The sequence below is a fragment of the Zeus faber genome, assembly GCF_960531495.2.
Source record: "Zeus faber genome assembly, chromosome: 9".
NCBI classification, from domain to species: domain Eukaryota; kingdom Metazoa; phylum Chordata; class Actinopteri; order Zeiformes; family Zeidae; genus Zeus; species Zeus faber.
In genome coordinates, this window is record NC_137197.1 from 16,918,699 (window position 1) to 16,930,927 (window position 12,229).

The following is a 12,229-nucleotide window of genomic DNA, read 5'->3' on the forward strand; positions in this document are numbered from 1 at the left end:
ATTTACCTATTTACATTTACAAAAGTACTATTTTGCAATTATTTGTTCATTCATTAGTACCAAAACCCTGAAAAAAAAACAGAGAAGCTGGTACGATACTCAAAATGTATCATTATATAATAATATTTAAGTTAAAGTAAAAAAGTTTATTCAACAACGTTGAATATCAGCTATATCATAGTATATTTTGTTCTGTCAGTTGTAAATACACAATGTTTATGAACCTTGTTGTACAGAGACCTGAGAAGACCAACCGTCTCCGTCATCTGCAGCTGCATGTTGTTTCCTGAGCCTCTTCTTCCTTCCTCTGCTCAATAGCAGCCTGTTCAAAACAAGGCACGTGTTCGTTTCCAGCCTCCCAACACTCTCATTTGATCTCCCACTTGAGCTAAGTAGAATTGCATTTGTGGGAATAGTGTGTCCAAGAAATGCATAAATCAATGTCGATAGAAATAGCTTTTCCTTCCACATGGCGGGGTTGGTGTAATTGTCCTTTAACAGTCGTTCTTTAGTTCTACGTCGCACAGAGAGACGGACACGCTGTCCATACTGCAGCTGAGTCCTCCGTCCAATAGGGGCAGCGACGTCAGAGCAGTTAACAGAGGGAAAGCCTCTCCGAACAGCACGTTAGGCAAGTTCGGCGACGTCTCCGAGTCATCCATGCTGACCATGGTCTCTATTCGAACGTGAGTCTTTCTACGGTACCCCGAGAACAATAGTTCCTCTTTGCGGGAGTCTATATTTGTATTCATGCTTGTTGTGAATGTAGTTCTGTACGGCCTGCTCTCCTCGGGCCCGGTACGGACGCACGGCAGATGCCCCGCCCTGTAACCCGTGAACACATCCACCAACACTGTTGCGGGATCCACGAGAATCTGTTTTAAAGGTTGGCCTGAGTTTTGGCTGTGGTAATTATCCTCGACAACTGTTTCCTCTTCTTCTTCTTCTTCTTCTTCTTCTTTGTGGAGTCCTCCATCCTGCCCGTCCAGGCTTGTGGAACAGTCCAGCTGGCATCCCAGCCCGATCCCGCTGTCCTCGCTTTTTCTCACCTCGTGGGAACTGGTCCGCCCTTGCCGCGGGTGCCGCTCTTCCGCAGCGCTCCTGTGGTCATCGCTGCTCGGGGGCGGTATACTCCCTATACTCCCACATCCGCTGTCTTCTTGGGCCCCTGAATCGCCTTCTCTGGCCTTTGAGACGCTGTTGGTCTCTATGCTCAACCCGCTGTCCATGCTGGTCCTTCTCTCCTCCCTCCACTCCTCCGTCTGTGAGACGGCCTGCGGCGACGCCGGCTCCTCGGAGATCCAGTTTTCGGCGCGGGTTTTGGAGGCTGAAAGGAACCAGCCTTTGTCTGTGACGACCTCCATCGGGCCCTCTCCGACGGTGAGGGGGAACCAGCCCGTGTTTGGGGATTTCTGGGGGTAAAACGATGGCACCCGGTGAGTATTTCTCAAAACGGGTTGCAGGTTTTTAGTGCACACTGTCACTGTGTGCACTAAAAAAACACTGTCAAGTTATTTGTGTCACCACCATGATCCCATTACACACTGTAATAAGCAGAGCAAATCTTTAAAAGGTCCACTTGTTAATTTTTCACTTGATATGCCCACAGGGTCACAGTAAATTTCTAATACTGATATATTAATATTTGATTGAAATATTTGGAATAAAAAAAAAATGTTAAATATGTTTGAAATATATCATAATTTATTTGCTTGACAATAATAATAATAATAATAATAATAATAATAAAAGTTAAAAAAAAAAAGAAAAATGGTCATACATATATTATTTGGACCTGTGCTGTTGCGAGATTGTTGGGATCTACAAATTGGGTCAAGGGCCAAATAATTAAAGGTCGAGAACCCCTGGTATAATGTTTCGCAACACCCTTTCCCCCAGGGTTGCAGAAGAGAAAGATGTTGTTGTTACTCATTTGCTGAAATGCAAATGCACTCACCAACACGGCGGGCATTTTCTCTGGACGCCTCAGGAAACAGCAGAGGACACAGAGCATCACAGCGAGGATCCCCGTGGCACCGAGGAAGGCCAAAGTGGACACGGCGATTATGTACCACTCTGTTATGAAGAGAGCCGGACAGAGAGGGTTGTGCTCATATAAGAGATCTAGTCTCCGTAAAGGAATACTGTCTAAATCTCTCAATTTGAACCCTAGTTTTCCTGTTGGACTACACACTGTTTCTCCTTATCTCACCTTGTTCAGGAAGCAGAAGACACTGTTCAGAGGACTTATCGCTGGCATACAGAGCCCCGTTGCCCTCCACCTTGAGGCTGACGCAGTACCTTCTCCCCCACTGGAGGGAACGAAAGGTTTTGGTCGCCTCTTCTTCCCCCACACCATCTTTAATGTATGCGACTATAGCCTGCAAAGCAAAACATCATATGGAATTGAAGTCATATCAGTGTGAATTACATGTACACAGAACCGCCTTTGTCCGATGCTTCTACAAAGGCATGAGTGGCTCAAACATTTAAGCACCAGTTCAGAAAAAAAACATTATCATCCGTCAAATTGTTGTTGACCGTTGCCACGGCATTTACCATATGACGCAGCCAGGGGTTTTACCTTATTGTTGTTGCCTTTCTCCTCCAGGTAGATGGTGTAGGTCATTCCATAGGGAAAGAGCTTCCTCAAAATGGGTTTTTCATGAACTCTGACGGTCAAGGTGCTGGAGGTGGCCAACAGGGTGAAGGCGGGAGGCTGGAGTTCACCTGTGGGAACAGGAAGGGTCATTTTTAATTGAGCAAGGTTGGCCAAGAAAAAAAGGCCAACATTTCCCCTCTGTATTGTGCCGATTAATTGATGTGCAAATGAAAGGGTCTCTCACTGTTGTTCGGAAGAAACTTCTTGATGACCGCCCATTTCGAAACGCTGTCTCCCAGTATCAGTTGGACTCTGACCCTATAGGCGTAGCGGTAGTCGCTGATGTGACCGGTGAGGATGCAGTAGGGCTCTCTGATCCTGGCGCAGCCCGTCACGTCCTGCCAGTCGATACCGTACCTGAGGGGCGAAACAACAACAAACAGATTGAATACCCCTGGAGATAATGGGGAATTTGGACGGCACTGAGCTGAGGGTTTGAGTTTGAGTGAGTGAGTTTATTGGCAATGCTCCAATCTCATTTGTTAATCCTCTGTGATATGTGATAAATGGACATTGGTACAGAGAAAAAAAAAAAGCGTGGGACAGGGGGAGCATTAAACACAAGCGGAGAGCGAGATAGAGATTTTGCTCGTCGATCAGAGAATTGTTTTGCCTCGGCGACAGAAAAGGAATTTTATCGCTGAAAAAGGTAAATCACGTAGCACCTACATTGCCATCTGAACGGTATATTGCACGTTGGCGTACACTGTGGCGTTCGGAGGAGAGCGCCAGACTGCCATCACATCTCCGTCCCAAACATTCACTTCCAGGTGTTCGGGCTGAGGGAGGTCCAAGCCTGATCCGGAGGAAATAGAGGAGATATTGGATATTAGATAGATACAAGGATTTTATGCTGATGTCGGTCTTTTGGGATGCTTTTTTTGGTGGTTTTACAGTGTGAAATGTTACATAGATTTTGGAATATGTACAAACTCAAATAGAATGGGAAGCGACGGAGCAAAACGGTGTATATATAGAGAGTTAGTTAAAATTGTTGATTACCTGACACAGCCATAATGCAGACCATTAAAAGGACGAGGGAGGGCATCTTGTCGATTTGGTTGGGTTTTCACCAGCCAGAATGATGTCCTTTTTTTTTTTTTTTTCTTCTTCTTCTTTTTTTTAAATCCGAATGTCAGAATCTCTAACGACAACCTACTCATTCAGCTGTCCATCTTCTGTCGCCTGAGTAATCTCCAGTTGCGGCTGACTAATCCAGGCGAACAGAATCGTCTTCGGCCGGTCCACGGATGTGATCCAGCGCTCTCTGTAATGAAAGGAAACTCAAGATTGGTCTTTCCCTCGTGACACGCACTTCCCTTATTTCTCAACCCAGCGTAATTTTTTCGTGGACAGCCCGACGTCACCGCTGCCGTTCTCTGCTCGATCCTGTTGAACAAACCCGCCCGTCGCTTCCTCTTTCCAGTCTCTCTTTCTCCCTTGACTTGAAATGGGGCAGGGCCGGGGCTGCTGTGAAAAACACAAGCCGGGGGGGCGGGCGGGCGGCGGAAAGTGTGTGAATTTCCGTTTCACATCTTTCTGCCAATGTTATGTATGTCGATCCCGACGACATGCACCGCCCGCGCGGCGGCAGGTCCCAGCTTGCGGTCTGGGGCCCGGAGGCGATGATCTAAGATTGGGAGACTTCTCTCTGGAGTCGTCCCGTTACCTCTCTCTGTTTTCTGCGTACCCCCCCCCCCCCCCGCGATCGTGTTTGTATGAAACAATGTTTTTTCCGGTTTCTGCATCGCTGGTCTAGAACGTGTTTCTTTGCAAAGATAACAAACAAACCACTTTTGCACCCCCACCCCGCCCCCCTTCACAGCTGCAGAGCGTGAAAGTTGACAGAATATCCAAAAGGTCAATGTGGGATTCCGTTTGTTTTGAGCGTCTCGCGCAAACCGTTTCAGATTGAATTTCCCCTCTGGTGATCAATACCATCAGATGAGAAACTTTGACACTTTGAGTCACACACCACAATGCTCGTCAAGTCAACACAGCTGGAAACCTCTTCCAACCAGCAGACAAAACCTATGGAACTTTTGAAACCTCAACTTATTTGTGAAACCAGTCTGGTGTTTTCTACGTATCGGACAAGAGTAACCGTGCATATACCCTTCTGGGTTAGCGCTGCGATTTCTTGGAAATACCTTTTTTTCCTGACGAGGTGTGAAGATATACACAATTAATAAGGAAACGGCAGCATGCTATCTCCCGAATTGATGAGCACGGCTTTTCCACTGAGCATGCAAGCGTTTTCTTATCGCTACCCTGGAGAAACCATATCCATTTCCTCCTGTTGCTGCAGCATTTTCTGACAGTTTTTCACCTGCACTCACAAAGTTCGCTTTGCTATATTTGTTCCCTCACGCCTTATGTTTCTCATGTATGTATCTACAGTACGATGTGGAGAACGTCTTGGACTGTTGCAATCCCTAAGGAAAAGGATCATAGATAGATAGATAGATAGATATAAATAGACAGACAGACAGACAGACAGATAGATAGATAGATAGATAGATAGATAGATAGATAGATAGACAGACAGATAGATAGATAGATAACACATCTGATCAGGCAAATGGACAAATGAAGAAAGACAGACAAATTGATGGTGTGTGTGAGCAAAGGGTATTATACAGTCTATGCAAAAAAGACAAAGACAAAGACAAAAAAGACAAAAAAGTTTTCATCCCCTCCCTCCCTCTCTCCACTCTTTGCTCTCCTCTCTCTCTCTCTCTCTCTCTCGACAATCTACCTACTGTACCCTCCTCAGCTATGCGAAAATATCATTACAGTTTTATCATCATTAAAGTTTGTTCAGTTTAAGTCTAGGAAAATGTTTATACACTTTTTATTCTTTTATTTTTTACTTCATACTAAATATTTTCATAGTTATAACTTGCCTTGTTGCACGTAAGCACATCTGGAGTCTCAGTGACGGCAGGTGACGTTGTGTCTCATAAACGTCAATTATGACGTATTCACGCAGATTTACGAGCGTCTGTGGCGGACCAAGCAGCGTGGTCAAGCACTGGCTGCGGACGACAGCACGGTTCCCTTTCCCGCGACCACCAAGCTGCCTCGAATAGGCCTTATCGGCGCCCGCTAACAACAACAACAACAACAACAACAACAACACATTTATACTTCTGGCCTGCGAGCTTCTTGTTGCTCTGTATAATAACTCTCGTTATGTCGGCGGACCACGGCAAAAAGGACTCCGTCTCCCTCCTTAAACCCTTACCTGTGGGCAGAGACTCCCACCAGTGGCACCCGTACAGAGACCCGGGAGGGGCAGGGCGCCGAGTGAAAGGCGCCCCGAGGCCGATCCGCTGGCTGCAGAAACGCCTCGCGGACCTGGAGGAGGAGCGGGACTACCTCCGCTGCCAGCCTGAGCTCCTGGGACGGGCCGCGACCGGCCTTCTGCCCGCCACCGCTGGCCGGGAGCCGGTCAGAGGCCCAGTCACACGTCCAAACCCAGGACCAATGCGGGACTCCCCGGGTCCCCAGCCCGTCCCAATTGCCCAGAAGAGAATGTCGGGATGGGCGCTGCGTTCGACCCCAGGCCCCACGCGGGATTCGCCGGGTCCCCAGCCCGTCCCGGCGCCCCGGAGAAGAACGTCGGGAAACGCCACCTTTCTTGGCGGGAGGGCGGATATCTCCCACTCCCCCCTTCCCATAATGTCTCCTATCTGTCCCCCCTCAGCTCCCAGGGCGGTGCTGCCGCGGGAAATTAGGGACCTGGGCAGGGGTGCGGGCACTGCGGGCGGCCCGGCCAGGACCGCCGGGACTGCCCTCGGATGGAACTTGGCCAGGTGGTCCAGACCCCTACCCCGGTCGGGAAGGAGCCTTTACCGGGTACCGGTAAAGCTACATGGGGTCCAGTAACGCCTGGTTCAACCCAGGCTCGCTATGGTGGAGGCGTAACAGGTGATGGTTCCTTGTGTGCATGGGGATATTCACACATATTCGTTGGTGTTTCTGTTTTTGTTTCAGTTGTTGCTGATTCTGTTGCTTCTGTTGTTTCTCCTGTTTCTATTGTTGCTGTTTCAGGGGCACTACTTGAAATGACCAGCTTACAACGTTCTTTCTTTGATCTCTTGGATTTCTTATAATTACAAAGACATCTTCTGCTGCTGTTTCGGTTGTTGTTTCTGTTTCTATTGTTGCTGCTGTTGTCGTTTCTGTTTTTGCTGCTGCAGTTGTATCTGGTGGTGTTGTTGATGTTGCTGCTTTTGTTTTTGCCGCTGGTGCTGCTGCTGCTGCAGCTGTTGCCATTGCCTCCGCACCTGATGGCCTGCTGCTGCAGGTGTTGCTGCTGCTGCTGCTGCTGCTGCTGCTGCTGCTGCAGGTGTTGCTGCTGCTGCAGGTGTTGCTGCTGCTGCTGCAGGTGTTGCTGCTGCTGTTGGTGTTGCTGCTGCTGCTGCTGCTGCTGCTACAGGTGTTGCTGCTGCTGCTGGTGTTGCTGTTGCTGCAGGTGTTGCTGCTGCTGCTGCTGCTGCAGGTGTTGCTGCTTCTGCTGTTGTGACTGTTGTTGTTGGTATTGATGTTGCTGTTTCTGCTGCTGCTGCTGCTGCTTCTGCTTTGGTTGCTGCTGTATATGTATGTGACAAATACCCTCTCTCCGCTTCTTGGCTTCTGTTGTTGCTCGTGGATGCTGGGAACAGCGTTTATCATCCTCAGCACTTTAATAAAATGCTGAAAAACATGATTTCAAAGTTTGTTCACGGTGATAGCCACAGTTGGGACAAGTGGTTAGACTCTCTGTTTGCGGTGCGGGAGGTTCACCAGGCCTGGGATTTCCCCCCTTTGAACTCCTCTTTGGCAGGAGACCTTGGAGGCTGCTAGACCTAATTAAAGAAAACTGGGTGGAAGGTCCCAGCACCAGCAAGAATGAAATACAGTATGTGATGGGCCTGAGAGCAAAGTCACACGCGCTGATTCGGCCGTTATCACGGGAGAATTTGCTCCGAGCTCAGGAATGTCAGTGCCTGTTATACGACGGGGGGGCTCGGCTCAGACAATTTGCACTAGGAGACAAGGTGTCAAGGGCCTTTTGTGGTCACACTGGAGGTTGGTGAGGTTGATTATGAGGTTGAACGGTCTGACAGGCGGGGGTGGCAGAATTATCACCTAAACCTTTGAAAAGAATGGAGTGAGGGGGCATCAATGGCTCTGGGGATTGCTACGGGACAAACTCTGTCCGTCCTGGAGGGCGGATATGGCTGCATTTCAGCATTGCTTCTCTGATGTTTTCTCCGTCCTGCCAGGCCTCACATCCCTCATATCCCACCATGTGGAGACGACCCAGGCGGTGAAGGTGCGCTCTCGGCTGTATCACCTGCATGATCACAAACACAAGATCTCACAGGCGGAATTAGAGACCATGCTGGACATGGGCGTAATAGAAGAGTCCACGAGTGAATGGTCTAGTCCCATCGTGCTGGTGGGTAAGCCTGATGCGCAGTTCAGGTTCTGCGTAGACTACCAAAGGGTGAACGTGGTGTCAAAGTTCGACGCCTACCCGATGCCCTGGGTCGATGAACTGCTCGTTTTTTCACGACACTGGCAGATTCCCTTGTCTGGAAATATCTTCGTTCTCCACTCCGTTTGGCTTGCACCACTTTCGCACACTTCCGTTCGGGTTGTTCGGTGCCCCAGCCACCTTTCACAGACTCGTGGACCACGTCCTGCGTCCGCAGGTAGCATACGCTGCCTCCTACCTAGATGATGTCATCATTCACATCGACACCTGGGAGCAGCATGTGGGCGCTGTGCTTGAGTCCCTGAGGAGGGCTGGGCTCACCACCAACCCAAAGAAGTGTGGCGTGGGACGGAGGGAGGTACGGTATCTAGGGCTACCAATTGGGTGAAGGCCTGGTCCAACCCCAGCTTGATGAAACCGCTGCATCGAGGTACAGCACAGTGGAGAAGGAGTGCTTAGCGATCAAGTGGGCAGTTGGTTCCCTCCGCTTCTACCTCCTGGGACAAGCTTCCACCCTCTGTTCGGACCACACCCCGCTGTACTGGCTCCACCACTTGAAGGACACCCCTCACCTGGTGGTCCTGCGCCCGAAATTAGTAGTATTGATATAATTTATACTTCTGGCCTGCAAGCTTCTTCTTGCTTGTTGTTTTCACTAATATCTGCTCCGTATAAGGATGGATTTGGATACAATTTAAACCACGAGATGCTTGTGAAATACCGGTTTAAATGACACCTCAACCATGTTAGTAGATTCTGTCATTATTGCGGTCCAGATACTTTTAGCTGGGTTGGACATATTTTGTCATGCAATGCATTGGACCGGGTCTGTGATATCAATCAAATGTGTCGTTAATTTCTGCTCCGTATGTGGATCAATTTGGATGAAACTTCAACCACGAGGTGTTTGTGACATATCGGTTTAAACAAGGCGTAACCGTGTTCGTCAGTTCTGCCAATGTTGTGTGCCAGATAGTTTAACATTTTAAAATTCAGGCCTACGAGCTGGACCCCTAATCATAAAAAGGCCATGTCCAAAAATAAAATATACAGTCTTGTGAAACAAACAGTGAACCAGGAAGATTAACTTCAGATAGAAATGGTGATGTACAATAAACCTGACATTAAAAGCTCACATTAAAATGTGTTTGCTGTGAAATGAGCCTTAACAGGAAACAAAATGTTGTGCAGGTCCATCCATTCCAGGACCCCCTGGAATGATGTTACATAGTGTTGATTGTTCCATTTGACTCATGTTATTAGCTTTTGTTGAGTGTCATTTTTGATTACATTGATTGAATTTGATACCACTCGGCCCTCAAAACTGATCAGTGTTAATCTTCACAGTTGCTCCCATTTCCAGGGTTAAGGATTACTTTATCCCCTTCACAGCTTCATCTCCACTTTTATTTGCTTTATCCACAGCTTACTGCGGGCATAGCCATGTGTCTTGTCATTCCAAAAATGTCCGGTTCATTCTGCTCGATTTTAGGAAGAGGAAGGAGCGGGCCACTCCAGTTATTATTGAAGGTCACCGGGTTCAAGTAGTTCCTCTCATTGACAAGGTCGAATGGAAAGAGAATATAAATGCTGCATTTAAAAAGGCTCAATCTGGGTTGTTTTTCCTCAGGAAAATTAAGGTCACCTTTTTGTAACACTAGTATTTGGTTTGAAGGTGAATTTAATTGAACAGGCCTTTTTCCCCATTGCATACATTGGTATCGTATTTTATATATTCACACTTATTATACTGACATTGATATTATTTTTTGATATTAAAGTGGATTTTTATTGGTGTTGGTGGAGTCCTGAGCAATGATTATGCCTCTAGGAATTTACCGTCTTGTTTTACCTTTTCTTTTCTTTTCTTTTAAATGTGTGATTTTATGCATGACCAAGCCAGTTTCCCCTTTTGGGGTTACTAAATGCATCTAATCTAGAGTAACCTCATTTAGAGGGACGGAACATTACATTTCACTGCATATATGTATGAAACTATGTATATGTATGTGACCAATAAAGGATTTTTTTCTCACCGCGGACCATGGGACCACACACAGAAACAAAACAACGATCAGTAGTTTGAGCTTGTGTGTGTGTGTGTGTGTGTGTGTGTGTGTTGTGTGTGTGTGTGTGTGTCCAAATAGAGAACATTATCATCTGGGGATTTGGAGGAAAGTTGATGGGTGCATCATCCGTCCATTTATTTTTAACTCTTTCCCTTTTTGCATATGGTTATTATTCTGAGTAAGCAAAGTTCTCACCCCTAGCAGAATACATTATCTAGGTTCCTGGTAGAGTTTTAGTTCCCATTTCCTGTCCACGGCTCAACCATGAGTCCATTTGATGTGCTATGGTTCCCCTCCTGCTTTGGAGGAGATTAGTCTGTAGAGCATCTGGACAATGGACAGAATACAAGTTCAAGCAGAAGCTGGTCCCCAAATAAACAAATATACTCTATATAGAAATAAGGTACACATTACTGCCCTCTACTGGTGTAGTTTCATTATGGGTGTGATGTGTTGAAGAATGAAGGAGTGACCGCTGACGCTGACTTGATTGAAATAATAGCTTTATTACACAAATCAGCATCAAACCAGACTTGCCTAGGACGTCTTGGGAGACACCCGAGCCGGATGTGATCTCTGCCAAGTGACGCTCTGCATTCGCTTTTAAAGCTGTACAGAGATAACATACCACATCTGGTTCCAACCCATAGGTGCCCGCTCAGCCTCTGTCTTGCCATAAATCTAAACATTTCCTCCTCTGGTCGAGCTGGAAGAATCAACAAAATTTCTCTCCCATAGGACCTCTGAATAGACCCATTGTTGTTTTTGTTCTTCGTATGACATAGAGGCAATAAATCTACAGTAACATACGTTACTATTATTCCCGCACTATATCTCAGCTTTGGGAGCTCAGTGACCTATTCACCTCAAACCTTCCAGACACCTCACTGGTTAATAGGTAAATTATCTAATATCTTTACATATTAATATTCGTAATATTATCCACATTTTGAGGCAAACCTTGTATGGGACACCCCTGCCAACCCAGGGTCAAGGTCTGTGCTAGGCGCTTCTACAAGTTTTAGACATTATGGGGTGGCTTTGCGGACACAGATTTTGGGACTAATTTTACAGTAGAACTAGCTGTGTGGGTTGGTGCAGTGTACAGGTGGGGGTTTTCACCGGCTAGAGGGAGGAGGACTATTGAAAACAACACCAAATTTGTTTTAAACTGTTTGGTCTTGGGTTTTATGTCTGAAATACCACCAATGCCTTTATCAGTTATTGTGTGAAAAACATAAAACAATCTTTGTGATTTCTGCTTATTACTTGTTGGGAAAAATGACATTACAACATTATCTCTGCAGACACTTTGAGTTTAACAAGTCTTGAAGTTTTCTCTTTAAAATGCATAAAAACATGTTTTGTTTTTTGTTTTTTTATAGTAGTCTGCCATAAATAACTGTTAATACAATTGAAATGTGAGCTACAGCTGTAATTGTTGAAATTAGTCAGTGGGACATGTTTGTACTGTATTACATGACCTCTACTTAAAAGTTGTATTTAAAATAATAAGCAAATCCCACAGCAGCTTTATGTCTCCGGTACAATGTAGACTCATGTAAAATGCATTTAAATTCATTGCATCCTCTACAAACACGTTTCCCTGTCTTTCTATTCTTTCTAGGTGAAGAGTCCAAACAATCTACTGAGGTGTCCGGTGGGAAATAAAAGAAACTCATGGTGTGGCCCCCATCCTCCCCTGACCTCAACCCTATTGAGAACCTTTGGAGCATCCTCAAGCAAAGGATCTATGAGGGTGGGAGGCAGTTTGCATCAAAACATCAGCTCTGGGAGGCTCTCTGACATCCCGCAAAGAAATTCAAGCAAAAACACTCCAAAAACTCACAAGTTCAATGGATGCAAGAATTGTGAAGGTGATATCAAAGAAGGGTTCCTATGTTAACATGTAATGTGCCTGTTAAGATGTTTTTGATTTAAATAGCTTTTGATTTCAGTAAATATGACCTCCTAATGCTGCAAATTCAACAAATGACCATTTTCAGTTCT

At 46.3% G+C, this 12,229-nt stretch overlaps 1 protein-coding gene across 1 annotated transcript; it reads right to left on the minus strand.

Moving 5' to 3' along the window:
• On the minus strand, positions 1–3,891 carry il10ra (interleukin 10 receptor, alpha). The gene is made up of 7 exons (XM_080007571.1): positions 3,665–3,891; positions 3,332–3,458; positions 2,847–3,019; positions 2,585–2,730; positions 2,213–2,381; positions 1,958–2,076; positions 1–1,412 (listed from the first exon to the last, which is right to left on the minus strand). Exons 1-7 carry the CDS (start codon positions 3,708–3,710, stop codon positions 495–497), a joined length of 1,698 nt encoding a protein of 565 aa, XP_079863697.1. The 5' UTR covers positions 3,711–3,891; the 3' UTR covers positions 1–494.
• Between the last annotated feature and the right edge of the window lie 8,338 nt (positions 3,892–12,229).

What these genes read in the sequence shown, in the direction of transcription:
- il10ra (XM_080007571.1), bottom strand. Translation starts at nt 3,710, where the DNA reads ATGCCCTCCCTCGTCCTTTTAATGGTCTGCATTATGGCTGTGTCAG. An exon ending in TATACCGTTCAGATGGCAAT is followed by an intron (nt 3,020 to 3,331) that starts GTAGGTGCTACG and finishes TTCGCCCCTCAG; the next exon opens with GTACGGTATCGACTGGCAGG. An exon ending in TCTTCTGCTTCCTGAACAAG is followed by an intron (nt 2,077 to 2,212) that starts GTGAGATAAGGA and finishes TCTTCATAACAG; the next exon opens with AGTGGTACATAATCGCCGTG.